General features: G+C 37.1%; 1 protein-coding gene across 1 annotated transcript; it reads left to right on the top strand.

Moving 5' to 3' along the window:
• The first annotated feature begins 4,884 nt into the window (after positions 1-4,884).
• On the top strand, positions 4,885-15,637 carry LOC110764899 (uncharacterized). Its single transcript, XM_021967944.2, is given in 14 exon segments — positions 4,885-5,180; positions 5,269-5,835; positions 6,037-7,218; positions 7,348-7,675; positions 8,507-8,762; positions 8,842-9,058; positions 9,223-9,566; positions 9,709-10,221; positions 10,401-11,604; positions 11,887-12,240; positions 12,406-12,643; positions 12,796-13,401; positions 13,404-15,259; positions 15,262-15,637. Coding segments are annotated over 14 exon segments (7,983 nt in total). The 5' UTR covers positions 4,885-5,093; the 3' UTR covers positions 15,493-15,637.
• The last annotated feature ends 110 nt before the right edge of the window (positions 15,638-15,747 follow it).

Genomic DNA, 15,747 nt, shown 5'->3' with positions numbered 1-15,747 from the left:
CCTTACTCATCCCGAAGGTTGCATTGCGGAGCGTTATATAGCTGAAGAAGCTGTAGAATTTTGCACTGAACATTTATCTGATATTAGTACAATTGGAGTGCCATCAAGTCAGAAGATAGGAGTTTCAAAGCCATTATCAGGTTGCACAGTGAGCTTAGTTGATCGGGACCTGTTGAACCAAGCACATCTATATGTCTTGGAGAATACGGAGGAAGTTCTACCTTATATCGAGTATGAGTTTTATTCCTTAAGTTTCCATTTTAAATTATTCCTTATGTTTATCTTATATGTTTGGGACCGTAATGCTTGAATTTTTCGTGTCATGTAGGGAACATATGATCCACATCAAGGCCGCTTATCCAAAATTTAGAAAGAGAACAAAGTGGCTGCAAGATAAGCACAATAGCACTTTCATTCAATGGCTACACTTCAAGGTATATGTTATTCAATAACATATTGGACTTTTAATTTTCTTCTTTCTATGTTAGATTGAATTAAGATATGATTAATTTGCAGGTTCAAAGTGAACTTGATGAGGGAGGCAATCATGGGGTATCAGAAAATTTAAGGTGGCTAGCAGCTGGTCCAAACATGGCAGTGTCATTATATAGGAGCTATCTTATTAAAGGTGTTAAATTTAACATCAAGGCACAAGATGATGTGCGGACAGTTCAAAATAGTGGAGTTTATTTACTTGCACATACCATGCAAGTTGCTAGTGCCAAGGATAAAAACCAAATTCTCTCAAATATGGGTTTTTATGGTGTCATTCAAGAAATTTGGGACCTTGACTACCAAAAGTTTACAATCCCAGTCTTTAGGTCTGATTGGATAGATAGTACTTCCGGCCTTGTAGTCGATGAACTTGGATTTACCCTTGTAGATTTGGGTAAAATTGGACATAGGAATGACCAATTTGTTTTGGCTTCTCAAGTCAAACAAGTATTTTTTGTTGACAACCCGATGCATCATGGTTGGTCGGTAGTGTTATCAGCGCCTAATAGAGAATATAATGATAATGTTATTGGTGATGATGTCTTAGGTGATGTGAGAATTGAGTGTGAGCCATTTACTAGAGGGATGCCAAATGTTGACACATTTGATGAACTAGTGGGTGAGTTTGGGAGTCAAAATATTCGAGATGGGTGTGAAGATATATGGATTGAATGATGCTCTTGTAATTTATGAAATTATTTATGCCCTAAACAGCAGTACTGTATGACATTAATTTTGTAATAAATTGTAATGTGTTTTCTTCACTTTCATTATGCAGGTTTTGGACACAAAACAATCAGTACATAAAATACTGGTTCAGTATTATAAAACGACGGTCCTTATAAAACTGTGAAAAACATACGTCTGTTGTCATAAAATTGTCAATAAAAAACGACGTTTTGGAGCATTCAACGACGGCATTGAATTTACCGACGTCTAAAAGTGAAAAAAGACGACGTTATTGTGAAACAGTTATTAACGATATCACGTCGGAGAAGGATAAAGAGCCGACATGTAATTACAAATAACACGACTTCAGTACAATAATACCGACGTCTAAAAGGACAGATATTGAACCTGAACGTTACAAAAGACGACGTCTTGGATGGATTAGACGACTATTATTTTACTAAAGACGACGTATAAATAGAGAAACACAGCTGTCTTTTACATGATCACGACGTTGTATATCACATACTACGTCGTTTATAGAAATAAATATGTCGTAAGTCATGAGCCTAACATATTTTCCACGTCGGTTATGTAAATATATAAGACGTAGTATATATTAATAACGTCGTATTTTATTTATTTAAAGATGTAGTATATATATACACACGACTGTGTTTATATAAAATAGGTCGTCTATTCTTCTCCATGATAATTTTTTGGTTCATTTTTCAATATACAGACGTCGGTTTTTTTTTGTAAATGACGTTGTTTGTTACAACAACGACGGTGATTTACCCTAACCGCTATTTCCACGTCAATATTAATGGAAAAAACGAAGTGGCAATACTATTTCACGACGGTTATATAAATATATTGGACGTCGTATGATTTAATAACGTCATATTTTATTTATTTAAAGACGTATTGTATTCTTTTACACGACGGATGTTGTATAAAATAGGTCGTCTATTCTTCTCCATGACAATTTTTTGGTTCATTTTTCAGTATACAGACGTCGGTTGTTTTTTGTTAATGACGTTATTTGTCATAACAACGACGGTGATTTACCCTAACCGCTATTTCCACGTCAATATTAATGGAAAAAACGAAGTGGCAATACTATTTCACGACGGTTATATAAATATATTGGACGTCGTATGATTTAATAACGTCATATTTTATTTATTTAAAGACGTATTGTCTTCTTTTACACGATGGGTGTTGTATAAAATAGGTCGTCTATTCTTCTCCAGGACAATTTTTTGGTTCATTTTTCAGTATACAGACGTCGGTTGTTTTTTGTTAATGACGTTATTTGTCATAACAACGACGGTGATTTCGCGTCGTGGTTTTACTTTGCAAAAGACGTCGCTCGATGTTACGACGGTTTGAAAACCAAATTCACGACGGTGAATTCCCGTCGTCTTTTGCCTTTTTTGTAGTAGTGAGATGATGACTAAATAAACTTCTTCTAAAGTTTCATTAAAAATTTCCATGTATTTATCATAATTTCCGTGGTTTTTATCCAATTTTTATCGATATCGATATTTTCCTGATATTTCCATCGATATTTCCGTGTTTTTGAACCACCGATATTTCCGAAACTATCGATATTTAAGACCTTGTTCTTATCTATGCTTACAATACGTGTACTAAAACATATCAAAGCACATTTATATAATGAAGCATATGGATGTATATTTATGTAATGACGCATATTTATGGTATAATCAGCAGAGGAGTTCACTTGGTATGATTAGAATGGTTTGTAACTATTTTTTCGAGAGCATCTAGTGATGTTTAATGGTTTGTAACTATTTTTTCGACAGCATCTAGTGATGTTTATGGCATATGATTCAGGAATGGCAATGGTGAAGTTCAGTATTGCTTAATGATAGAAGTAGATTGGAACAATCCATTTCACTACGTTTTCCTCATCACCATAACAATCTTTTTTTCTTCTTCTAAAATTCCCAAGAATCCCCCTACAAACTTCTAACTACATAAATTTCCCATCATTTCATTATATTCTCCTCATCACCATAACAAGCTTCTCTTTTGGCTAGGTCTTCCCAAGGACCATCGGCCATAAAAACTATTGTATTGCTCTCTTATTCTGGAGCCAAACTTAACCCTCCAGCGAGAGCTCATTGAGCATGCAACTACTGAAATAGGACAAGGCCACATTTATTACCCAAACAACATAGGCTCAGGATCAGCAGCGATGTCGTCCATTTGCTCGGTTCCTTATGTTGGAAAAATGGCTCACATTTAGTATGCAAGTGAAGGAGTGAGCGACTGGTCGCAAGGTTTGGGCGACCGGTCGTTTTTACACAGATTCGAAGACTGGAGAAATCGCAGAAAGCGACCGGTCGCAAGGTATCCGCGACCGGTCGCAATGTATCCATAAGGTATCAGCGACCGGTCGCAATGTATATGCGACCGGTCTCCAGTGTTGCTGTGCTGTTTTTTCCATGCGTTTTTCAAGGTGTCTTCACATGTGTCGGTTTCCTACCTAATCCCTCGAGCTTCCAAGGAGTTTTATGGGTTCTAGGATGTCTAGCAAGGTGCTGGAAAAGCTGGAGCACCATTGAATGAGGATAGTTGACTTGTTTCAAAGAGTACCTACCCTATAGCTCTAGATAGGGTGGCTGAAGTTGCAGCTATCTATGCCTAGCCTTTGTTCTGCCCAAGTTGTGGTCCAAGTCTGGAAACCAAGGGGAGAACGTGAGAGGAAAAGATGGAGCCTTCTCCTAAGTCTAAAGGCTTGTGTATTAAAGGGAAGAGGAAGCAAGATAGCAAGTGTGGTTAATCTCAAAGTTGTCAAGTAGCTGGGAGCTATTGTGTTCAAAGGGAGGTTATCTCACCAAGGGAGGAAGAGAGAGAGGGCAATCAGTTCAAGAGAGAGCTGAGTTGAGTCTTGAGTAGTCTAGACACCAAGGAGGGAAACACCAAGTGTGAGAGAGAGTGTTCACAAGTGTATCAAAGTGTTGAGCAAGGGGTGAGAGAGAAAAGAGAGCTTGGGAGAGAATAGAGTTCTAAGGGGGTTTCCTTGTAAACCAAAGTTGTAACTTATTCTTTCATTAGTGAATTTCTCAAGGGGATCACCAAGAGGATGTAGGCAATTGCTGAACCTCTATAAATTCTTGTGTCACTTTGTGCTTGGTTGGTTTCTCAAGTGTGTGTGTGTGATTCATCCATTATTTTGTTTGTCACAAAGTCCATCAACAACAAGATCATTAGGGGAGTGAGTGAAAGTGTTTGTCCATTTTCACAACACCTTACTATGCTAGGTTTTTTTGGTTATTACTTATCTATTTATTTAGTCCTATTATAATTGAGATTTATTTCCTATTGTATTTAGGGTTAACTAATCTTTGTACCTTCTTATAAATACCTCCATATTAGAGAAGAATACATGTCTGAGAATCTGCCATACTTTATTTGACTCCCTATAGTTTGAGGGTTTACTGTAGTTAATCCAAATTTTAACTATGCCTTTTAATGTTATATTTATGAATCACTTTTTATAAAACAAATATGATGGATCAATGCACTTCTTCATTTTTAAAGGTCAAATGAGCAAGGGAGGGGGTGGTGAAGTTCAAAAGAACTATCCACACATGGCAGTGCTCGTACTATTACAACTTTACAAGATTCCTAGACTTCTCTTTTCCTTATTTCTTTTTCTCTTATGATGGACACTGATCATTTTCTTTCTCTTTCTCAACTAGCTTCGTGGCAAAGAAATCGAATTCTTTTTATCTCTATCGAAGTGGGTTTTTGTGAACTGGGTTCCAAAGCATATATGCTTTACTCTGAATGCGTATAAGAAAAGCCAAGTGTGGGAGTGGTTTTTATGTTTGCTTTTAAAAGATCTTCTACTGCGTTAGTAAACCTCGTTCATGACTAATTGAGAGGAGATGATGGAAGCTAGAACAGATCGTTTCACTGATATTGTGTTTTCTTGGTCGTTTGAAGACATTTTCAATGAAAATCTTTACAAAAACCAGGTATTTTCATGCACTTTGTTAACGTTTTCTCATGAATGTTATCTACAGGTTTGCCATAGTCTCTGAACCTTTATTAGTACTGTTTCAGGTGCAAAAAATCCCTGAATCATTTTATTCGGTTAAGCATTATTTTTCTTCCTATGAATATCCTTTATTGGAAGAAACTCGAGCACAGGTGCATTCAAGTATGGAAACCATTGACAGAGCACCATCTGCTGAAGTTGTTCGTTGTGAAGAATGCGATCCTTATGGTCCTTATGGGGAAAATGTATATAATATCAATATCAAGGTTGATGGCTGGAGAAACAGGTTCAATGATCGTGGCCCACCATACAAAACTTTGCCAGGGGATCTTTTAATTGTCTTAGCAGATGCCAATCCCGAAACGGTTTCTGATTTACAAAGGGTAGGGAGGTCCTTCGGGGCTTTTGTTTCAGTCACATATGTCCCAGAAAATGAGGACGAGGATGACATTGACAGTACTTCTCTTTTTTTTAGAGTCAAGGCATCCAAAGATATCACTCATACATCACTATTTTTGGTTTTCCTGGTGAATTTAATTCCTAATAGCAGAATATGGAAAGCATTGCACATGTCCCGAAATCTGAAGATTAATCTGAAGATTATCAAGGAAGTTTTGTGCACCGATTCTGTGGTAAGACCTTAAGGATCAATACTGTAGGTTTCGTAACATATTGCATTGACTAAAATGAGACCTATTCATGGCATATGAACCATACATGATACAAGATGTAATGAAATACTCACCACACATCATACCAAAAATATCTGTTATTATACTTCAGAAACTGACGTTTATTTTTGGGGTGACTGAAAATCTTATGCTTGCTAACAGGCTCAGAAAAACAATTATCTCTGTTCTGAAACGAATGATGACATTCGGGATAAGTGGTTAGTTGAGAGTTCATCATCAGGATTGAATGAGTCCCAAACTGGGGCAGTTTTGGCCTGCCTTGAAATGCTGCGTTGTGATTCCAAGTCTACCGTGCAACTTATATGGGGTGCACCCGGAACAGGAAAAACTAAAACCACCGCGACGCTTCTTTTTACTCTGTTACGGATGAACTGTAGGACTCTAATTTGTGCTCCAACAAATGTTGCAATAACTGAAGTTGCTTCTTGTGTTCTAAAGATGGTAACTGAAGCAAAGTCCAATTCTTTAGGAGAAATTCTTCTATTTGGGAATAAGGAGCGACTCAAAGTTGGTCCACACATTGAAGATATATATTTGAATGAGCGTGTCAAAAGGCTAGGTGAGTGCTTGGGGCCAGCGACTGGTTGGAGTATTTGCTTCGCTTCAATGATAGGTTTTCTTGAAGATTGTGTTTCTCATTACCATATTTTCTTGGAAGATGAGTTGAGCAATGAGAAAGAACATAATGGTGTTAGTGAAATGAAAGACAGAACTGACACTGAAGTTATCAAGGGGAAGTGCAAATCCTTTCTTGAATTTTTCAGAGATAGATTTGTTTCTACTGCATTACCGCTAAGACGTTGCATTTCTACCTTCTGTACCCATATAGCCAAAAATTACATTTCGGCACATACTTTCCAAAACATGATTTCGCTCACAGGTTTAGTTGATTCCATTGAATTATTATTGTCGCATGGTGATTTTGATTCTGAAGCATTGGAACACCTTTGCTCTTGTTCAGAAGTTGAAGATGTGCCAGAGGCATTTGTAGATAACTCATTTCGGCTGTGCATGAAGAGAAAAGAATGCCTTTCAGTATTACGTATTCTACAGGATTCTCTTAGTAGACTTAACCTTCCAAATGTTGGGAATGGAAAATCTCTAATGAAATTCTGTTTTCAAAGAGCTTCCTTAATTTTTTGCACTGCCTCGAGTTCATATAAGCTGCATAGAGTGGCAATGGAGCCACTGGCCATTGTTGTTATTGATGAAGCTGCACAATTGAAGGAGTGTGAATCAACAATACCACTGCAACTTCCAGGTGTGAAGCATGCTGTTCTTGTTGGTGATGAATGTCAGTTACCAGCTACGGTGAACAGCAATGTACGTTGATAGTACTTGGTCATACATGTGTCTATATATATATATATATATCCTTTGTTTCTCTTATTGCAATTTTTCATTCCACTTCCTATTCCTTTGCGCTTATACCTAACTTGTTTTCTTCCATAGGTTTCTGTTGCGGCTGGTTTTTCAAGAAGCTTGTTTGAGAGGTTGAGCTCAATGGGCCATTCAAAACACCTTCTTAATATGCAATACAGAATGCATCCCTCAATAAGTTTGTTCCCAAATTCAAATTTCTATGACAACCAGATCCTAGACGCTCCAAATGTTAAAAAAAGAAGCCATGAGAAACACTATCTCCCAGGGTCAATGTTCGGTCCCTTTTCTTTTATAAATGTAATTGGTGGAAGAGAGGAGAAGGATGAGGATGGACGTAGTAGAAAGAATATGGTCGAGGTTGCTATTATTCTGAAAATACTGCGGAAGCTGTACAAAGGTATGTACATATGTCTAGCTGCTGAGTCATGTTCATGTTCTCAATTCAATGTTTTCAATGATTTTGATTTCCATGTGGTTTAATTAAAAGTTTTTTTCTATTTAAACCCCGCACTTTTCTTTGTTCACCCCAACTTCTAATACACACCGAGCATAACAAAAAAAACAAAAAAAGACAAACAAAAAACCTCATCAACCCCACACCGCTATCTTGTCCCTCACCACTCTACTTTGAAGCTTAGTGATTAATAACTAATTCTAGCTATCATTACTTATTGTCAAATAGAGAGACTCATAGTCTTTACCTTCCTTGAGGAGCCCAGATCAAATTCTTGCACAAAATTCAGAAGTTTGCTTGGGGAAATCAGCAGGTGGTCTTCCTGATGGCGACTTCTCACATTACATACTTTAATTGACGACCCACAAGCCACTATTTGCATACGGTATTTAGGGTTTGTGAAGAGAAGATGAGAGTGTGTAGTAGGTTTCTTGGATTGAAAGAGATGAGTAATATGGCAATAGGGTGTAAAGCAATTTGTGTTTTTCTAAAACTTAATATGAAGAGTGGTGAGGTGTGTGTATAGATGTACTAGGGTTAAGTGTTAAGTTGGATGACCGTTTTTGTCCTTTTACACAATAATAAAACTTAAGAGATTAATGATTTAAATATTGGGGTGAACAAAAAAAAATGTGGGGTTTAAATAGAAAAACTCTTATTTTATATGCTTGTAAGCTTGATTGAACTGTAAGAAATGTTAAAATCTTTGTAATTTTTCTCTGCATAATTTTTTTTGTGGTTTGTATAATACTGAAAATTCCTGTTTGTATACAGAATGGATTGTTTCAAAACAGAAACTCAGTATTGGGGTGGTATCACCGTATGCTGCTCAAGTAGTTGCAGTTCAGGACAAACTTCCACTTAAGTATGACAAGATTGATGGCTTTACAGTGAAGGTGAAGACGGTTGATGGGTTCCAGGGTGGGGAAGATGACATAATTATTGTGTCCACCGTACGATCTACTATTCGTCAATCCATTGATTTTATATCAAAACGGCAAAGAGTTAATGTCGCTCTTACAAGGGCTAGGTATGGTTTTATGTTGTATCTTTTTGCATCATTGTTGATAAGTTTGGTTAAAATAACTACTCTTCTCTAATGACTTTAGGCATTGCCTTTGGATTCTGGGATATGAAAGAACTCTATCTGATAGGGAATCTGTTTGGAAGGACTTGGTCCTTGATGCCAAACGTCGTCAATGCTTCTTTAATGCTGATGAAGACAAGGATTTGGCTGGGACCATAATAGAGGTGAAGAAAGAGTTCGACCAATTGGATGATTTGCTTAATTCTGACAGCATATGTTTTAGAAGTTCTAGATGGAAGGTAATCTGTAGGTAGTTATTTATGATTTTTTTTTTCTTCCAAGAACTTCCTGTTCTCGAACTTTTCAATATTTGATCTGATGTTGGACTTTCTATTAAATACATACATAGCTTTTTTATTTCATTTTATAATTTTTTTTTCTTCCCCCAATACATTATTTTTAGGTACTTTTCAGTGATAACTTTCTGAAGTCATTCAAAAAGCTGAAGTCAGTCAGTTTGAAGAAGTCTGTATTATATCTTCTGTTGAAGCTTTCCTCTGGTTGGAGATCTAGGAAGCCAAATGTTTGTGGAAGCTCTTCTCCAATCTTGAGGCAATATAAGGTTGAAGGTCTATACATTGTTTGCACAACTGACATTGCAAAGGATGTGAAATACATTCAAATATTGAAGATTTGGGACATATTGCCTCTAAGGGATATTCCAAAATTGGTAAAACGTCTAGAGAATATTTTGAAAAGATATACAGATGATTTTATCAATCGGTGCAAGGAGAAATTAATTGAGGGGTATGTTGTTTGCATTCTCGTGTATTCTTTTGAACATACTTGAATATATAATATGGATTGATTCCTTTTGGATATAAAGGTATAAATACTTCTTCATGTTTTGAAATTCAAATTTTTACATTTCTTTGTCATTTGTGACCAGTAATTTGGAAGTTCCCAGGAGCTGGCCACCCTCTTTGGACATTGTCCGGTTCAAGGATCTTAGCATCACTGAAAACCAGAGTGATTTAGTTGGTGATAACAATTCTGACGGTAGAAGTTATGTTGAGAATGCACAGGTCAGCGGGAGTTTGCAGCTCATGAAATTTTACTCCTTGTCATCTGGTGTAGTAAACCACTTGCTTTCTGACCATGAGGGTAGAGAGTTGGATCTTCCATTCGAAGTTACAGACCAGGAAATGGAGATTATTCTTTATCGTAAAAGTAGCTTTATAGTTGGACGGTCAGGAACAGGTAAGACCACGGTTTTAACCATGAAATTGTTTCAGAATGAACAACGTTACCAATTGGCAGTGCAAGGATGCCTTAGTAGTCAAAATAGCATGGTTGAGCAGAGTACTTCAGCTACTAAGGGAAGAACTCTACACCAACTTTTTGTGACCGTGAGTCCTAAACTGTGTTTTGCCATCAAGCAACATGTTTTAAACTTAAAAAGGTATGTGGATTATTCAACTAAAAGATACTGCATTTTTATTTTCTTTTGTTCAGTTGCAGGGTATTCGATTGGGAATCATGATACAATATTATTCTTGAAGGATACATTAGGAATCTTTATTTGCTCAAGCAAAATTTTCTTTCTTGTTCCACAAGTTGCTAACTTTTAAATATTCGCAGTTTTGCATGTGGTGGAAGTGATTCAACTGAAAAGAGTTTGATTGATAACACTGATTTTGATGAGGAGGAAGCCCAATTCAAGGATATCAAGGATTCATTTCATGATATTCCTCCCAATTCTTACCCTCTTATCATAACATTCCATAAGTTCTTGATGATGCTTGATGGAACACTGGGGAACTCATACTTTGAAAGATTCCTTGATGCAACAAAACTTACACACGGTCACTTGCAAAGTTCAAGATCAGTTGCTTTGCAGACCTTCATAAGGACAAAGGAGGTGAAGTATGAGAGATTCAGTTCATCTTACTGGCCCCATTTTAATATCCAATTAACAAAGAAGCTCGATGCTTCAAGAGTCTTTACAGAGATAATATCTCATATTAAAGGTGGTTTGGAAGCTATGGAAGCAGGTGATGGTAAACTCAATCGCGAGGACTATGTTCGATTTTCAGAGAGCCGGGGTTCCAATTTAAGCAAGCAAAAGAGAGAAGTAATATACGATATATTTCAGGCTTATGAAAAAATGAAGATGAAAAATGGTGAATTTGATCTGGCTGATTTTGTAATTGATCTTCACCGTCGTCTCAGGCATGAAAAATATGGGGGTGATCAAATGGACTTTGTTTATATCGATGAGGTTCAAGATCTCACAATGAGTCAAATTGCTCTGTTTAAACATATGTGCATCAATATTGAAGAGGGATTTATTTTTTCTGGTGATACAGCGCAAACAATTGCAAGAGGTATTGATTTTAGGTTCCAAGATATACGACATTTGTTCCACAAGAAGTTTGTGTTGGAATCCAGAAGCAACAAGCTTGAAGAAAGAAAAGAAAAGGGACAAATTTCAAAAATGTTTCATTTGACTCAAAATTTCCGTACCCATGCTGGTATAGTAAAGTTATCACAGAGCATTATTGAACTCATTTATCGGTTTTTTCCTCACTCTATTGATGTTTTAGACCCTGAAACCAGTCTTATTTATGGGGAAGCTCCAGTTTTGCTTGAATCTGGAGAAAATGAGAATGCAATCATAAAAATATTTGGAAATAGTGGAACTGGTATTGGAAATATAGTTGGCTTTGGTGCAGAGCAGGTTATTTTGGTGCGAGATGATGGTGCTAAGAAAGAAGTTTCCATGCTTGTTGGGAGGCATGCTCTTGTCCTCACCATTGTGGAGTGCAAGGGCCTTGAGTTCCAGGTGATTACAATATTTATTTACTTATTTCTTTGTTTTTCTAAAGCCTTAGAGTTAGAGAAGCTATTATCACACAGTAGCATGATCTGATATTTTCTCCTTTTCCCTTGCAAATTTTTTTGTAGTTAGTTTTCCCAACGGAATCCAGTTAGATACTGCCTTCACATTAGAAAGTCATGGTTTACTGCTGTATATTGAATCATAATACATTCAGTCTGTTAAATGTTTACTATATTTTAAAAGTTTTGATTCTATCCATTCGTAACATTCATGTCCCTTTTATAGGACGTACTCTTGTACAACTTTTTTGGCTCATCACCACTGAAAAACCAATGGAGAGTCATATATGATTACATGAAGGAACGAGATTTACTTGACTCAACATTACCAAAGTGCTTTCCAAGTTTCAATGAATCTAAACACAACATCCTATGCTCTGAATTGAAGCAATTATATGTTGCTGTTACTCGTACGAGACAGAGATTGTGGGTTTGTGAGAATGTAGAAGAGCTCTCCAAACCGATGTTTGACTATTGGAAGAAGAAATGTCTTGTACAAGTTAGGCAACTGGATGATTCACTTGTACAGGCAATGCAAGTTGCAAGCAGGCCAGAGGAGTGGAAATCACGGGGAATTAAGGTTTGCATAATTTTCTCCTTGTAACAAATAAGATGAATAGTGATGATGAAAAGAAGCGATAAAAATTGAAGCATTTAGTTGTAGTATTGTTTAATTCATATTATTTTTATTGTCATCATCATTATAATCCTTCTTGCATTACAAGCATCATACTGTTACTTGCAGCTATATCACGAACATAGCTATGAAATGGCCACAATATGCTTCGAGAGAGCTGGTGATACATATTGGGAAAAAAGGTCCAAGGCAACCGGCCTTAAAGCTATTGCTGACCGTATGCGAACTTCAAATCCTAAAAAGGCCAATTCCATTCTTTGGGAAGCTGCTGAAATATTCGATGCTATAGGCAAGGCAGATTCCGTTGCCATATGCTTTTCTGATTTAGGCGAATATGAAAGAGCAGGTATAACTACTTATCAACATCTATTATCTTTAGCCCGTATTTCTTGTCTCAAGTACTAGATTTTATTTCACCATCATTTACAATCTTGCACCCCTGCTGTAATACAATGTACTTCCACTTAATGTCGAAACATCTGAACTTTATTGGTACAGCTAGGATTTATTTGGATAAATATGGCGTGCCTGATCTGGAAAGAGCTGGAGAATGTTTTTCTCTAGCAGGATGCTATAAAGATTCTGCGGATGTGTATGCCAGGGGCAATTTTTTCTCCGAGTGTCTCACTGCTTGTGCCAAAGGAAAACTGTTTGAAATGGGTTTGCAATACATCAAGTATTGGAAAAAGCATGCAATAGAGGACTGTGTTGTGGCTAGAAGAGGTGAAGGAATGGATGAAATTGAACAAGAATATCTGGAGAGCTGCGCATCCCACTATTATGAGTTGACAGAGCACAGATCCATGATGAACTTTGTTAAAGAGTTTCATTCTATTATTTTGATGCGGAACTTTTTGAAGAAGTTGGGTCTCCTTGATGAGCTTCTTTTGTTGGAAGAAGAATTTGGAAACTATCTTGAAGCTGCAGAAATTGCAAAGATGAAAGGCGACATTCTACTTGAAGCTGATTTCCTTGGAAAGGCAGGCAAGTTCAGAGAAGCGTCATCACACATTCTATTCTATGTGTTTGCAAACTCTCTTTGGTCATATGGCAGAAAGGGCTGGCCCATACAACAGTTTTCACAAAAGGAGGAGCTTTTATCAAAAGCAAGTCATTTGCCAAGAATGAAACAGAAAGCTTTTATGAGCTTGTTTGCACTGAGGTTGACATTTTGTTAAATGAGCAGAGTAACTTGGCTTTGATAAAAAATTATATGAATGTTTGTCAGAGGCATAAGAGAGTTGAATTATTATCTGCTCGAAAAATGTTGGATGCTCATATTTCTTTATCCGCCGATAAATATGTGTGGGAAAAGGATTTGGTTGATGGTAATCTGATAATGTGTTCAGAAGGCAGAATATCTGAAAATCAGGTATCTATAGATTCACTGATATATTTCTGGATTTTTTGGAAGGATAAAATTGCTTTCATAATCAAATATCTCGGATGCCTTGAAAACCGAGATGTTAATGATTACAGAAGGTACGAAGAGCTTTGTGTGGATTACTTGGGAGTGTGGAGGTTGTATCATAATCTTACTCCAGTCTATGTTTTACTCGTCTCTGATGCTGATTGGGTTCGAGGTCTGGACGAAAGACATTTTAGAAATTATGGGAAGTTGGTCTCCATTAATGTTCACCAGCTTGTCTCAGCTGCTCGTAGTTATTGGAGTTCAGAAATGCTTTCTGTTGGCTTGGAAGTTTTGGAGAAGCTTGAAAATCTTTACAAGTTTCTTCTAATAAAAAATGCTGATGATGCAGTGTTCTGCCAAAGCAGGTGTCTTACCCATATTTGTGAGATCTCAGAATATCTTTTGCAATCAAAATGTTTGAAGCTAAGGAATCAAGATGCCGAGAGATTGCAGAGATGCGTAAAGTTTTCTACTGATACTGTTGTTGCAAATATATTTCCTTTGGATTGGAGGAATTCATTGAGGGAGAATATGATTGCTCTTAGAAGAACTGATGCTTTAAAGAATGCGCTGAAACAAGTAATAGTTGAGTATACCAGCTCAAAGAAGGTGCTGTCTTTTGGGCAGATTGGAAGGCTTGCAATGGTTATTCTCGGGTCCGGTAAGCTGAATAATAGTGAACTATACGAGAAGCTTGTGGTAAAACTGGACTGCCACCCGCCATGGAAGGCTTTCATTGAGAATCTCTGTGGGAATATTAGGCCTGGAAACACCAGTCAAGAACAGAGAGAGGTGTCTATAATTTTGAAGTTGTATGTAGCTTTAGTTGATACTTACAATGCAAACTGGAGGGTGGTTTGTGATTACATATCACCTGGTTGCTTTTTGTACCTTGTAGAGCGCCTTCTGATTTGGGCAACTTGCTTTCAGGGTTATGCTATCACTACAAGTTCTTGCTTTGTTGAGTGGCTCATATACCAAGAGGAAGATACCAACGTAAGTTCCATAGTTGGTGTTGGTGATGTGCTACCAACTTTAATTGACATCTTTCATTTTGTGATTTATGTGGTTCGGGAGTGTGTTTTTAATAAGGCGGATATGGTTGAATGGATTAAAAAGACCAACGCAGATTGGAACAACTATCATTCTCAACTCATGTTGCGATTTGTTGTTGTGTTATGCTTGGTTTATTTGAATTTTGGCATGGGTCTAGATGAACTCTATGATTTGCTGGGAAGGGACTATATCACTGAGCAGCTGCCGAGGGCATTTTATGATGCCCTTAAGAGAGGGAGGAGACGCAAAACTCTTAATATAAATGTGAAGCTGCTGGCTGCAGCTTTTCAGAAGATTGGTAATACTTTGGTAATTGCAAGTTTCGGGTCCGATTGTTCAAGGTTCTTATGTTCAGATGTCATCTTTGTTGACATGAAGGCCAACCATTCCAGGGATTACATACTGAGAAAATTGTTTCCTAAACAACCACCTGTCCAACAAGTTTCCCAAGCTACATCTGTTGAAGCAGGAGGTGATAATTCATGTCATATTAGTTGACATCCAACTCTGCTGCGGTGGAACCTTTAGAGACTGGTGATGAAGCTGCCGGTGGCAGAGACAGCCACAATACAGGTGAGGAAAGTTGCATATCCAAAGAGTCAAATCCAAAGTCTAAGCAAGCAGAGGATGTCGCTTCTGGATCCCAATGTGGCAGTAATGAAACTGGAAACAAGGGGAAGAAAAAGGGCAGGAACAAGAAACCCAAGAAGAAAGGAGGCAAAAAGTAGCCATCACATGTTAATATATTATAATTATATATTTGCTACGTGAATGAATCTTGTTATGTATGAACTTGATGGTTTTTATGATGTATGTAATGAATCTTATCAGACAAATTATCTTTTTATGTATGAACTTGATGTTGTGATGTCATGTTAGTGATGATTCCTGGATGATGCATGGGCTTAAAGCAGAGCCAGGTACAATTTAAGAAGTAGAATAATTGAAGTGAAAGATTTTGATTTGAACACTCAACTTGTGTA

Source organism: Prunus avium, chromosome 1 (assembly GCF_965620075.1).
Source record: "Prunus avium chromosome 1, drPruAviu1.hap1.1, whole genome shotgun sequence".
Lineage (NCBI taxonomy): Eukaryota > Viridiplantae > Streptophyta > Magnoliopsida > Rosales > Rosaceae > Prunus > Prunus avium.
Note: the sequence above shows the minus strand (reverse complement) of the source record. Positions and strands in the feature narration are given on the sequence as shown.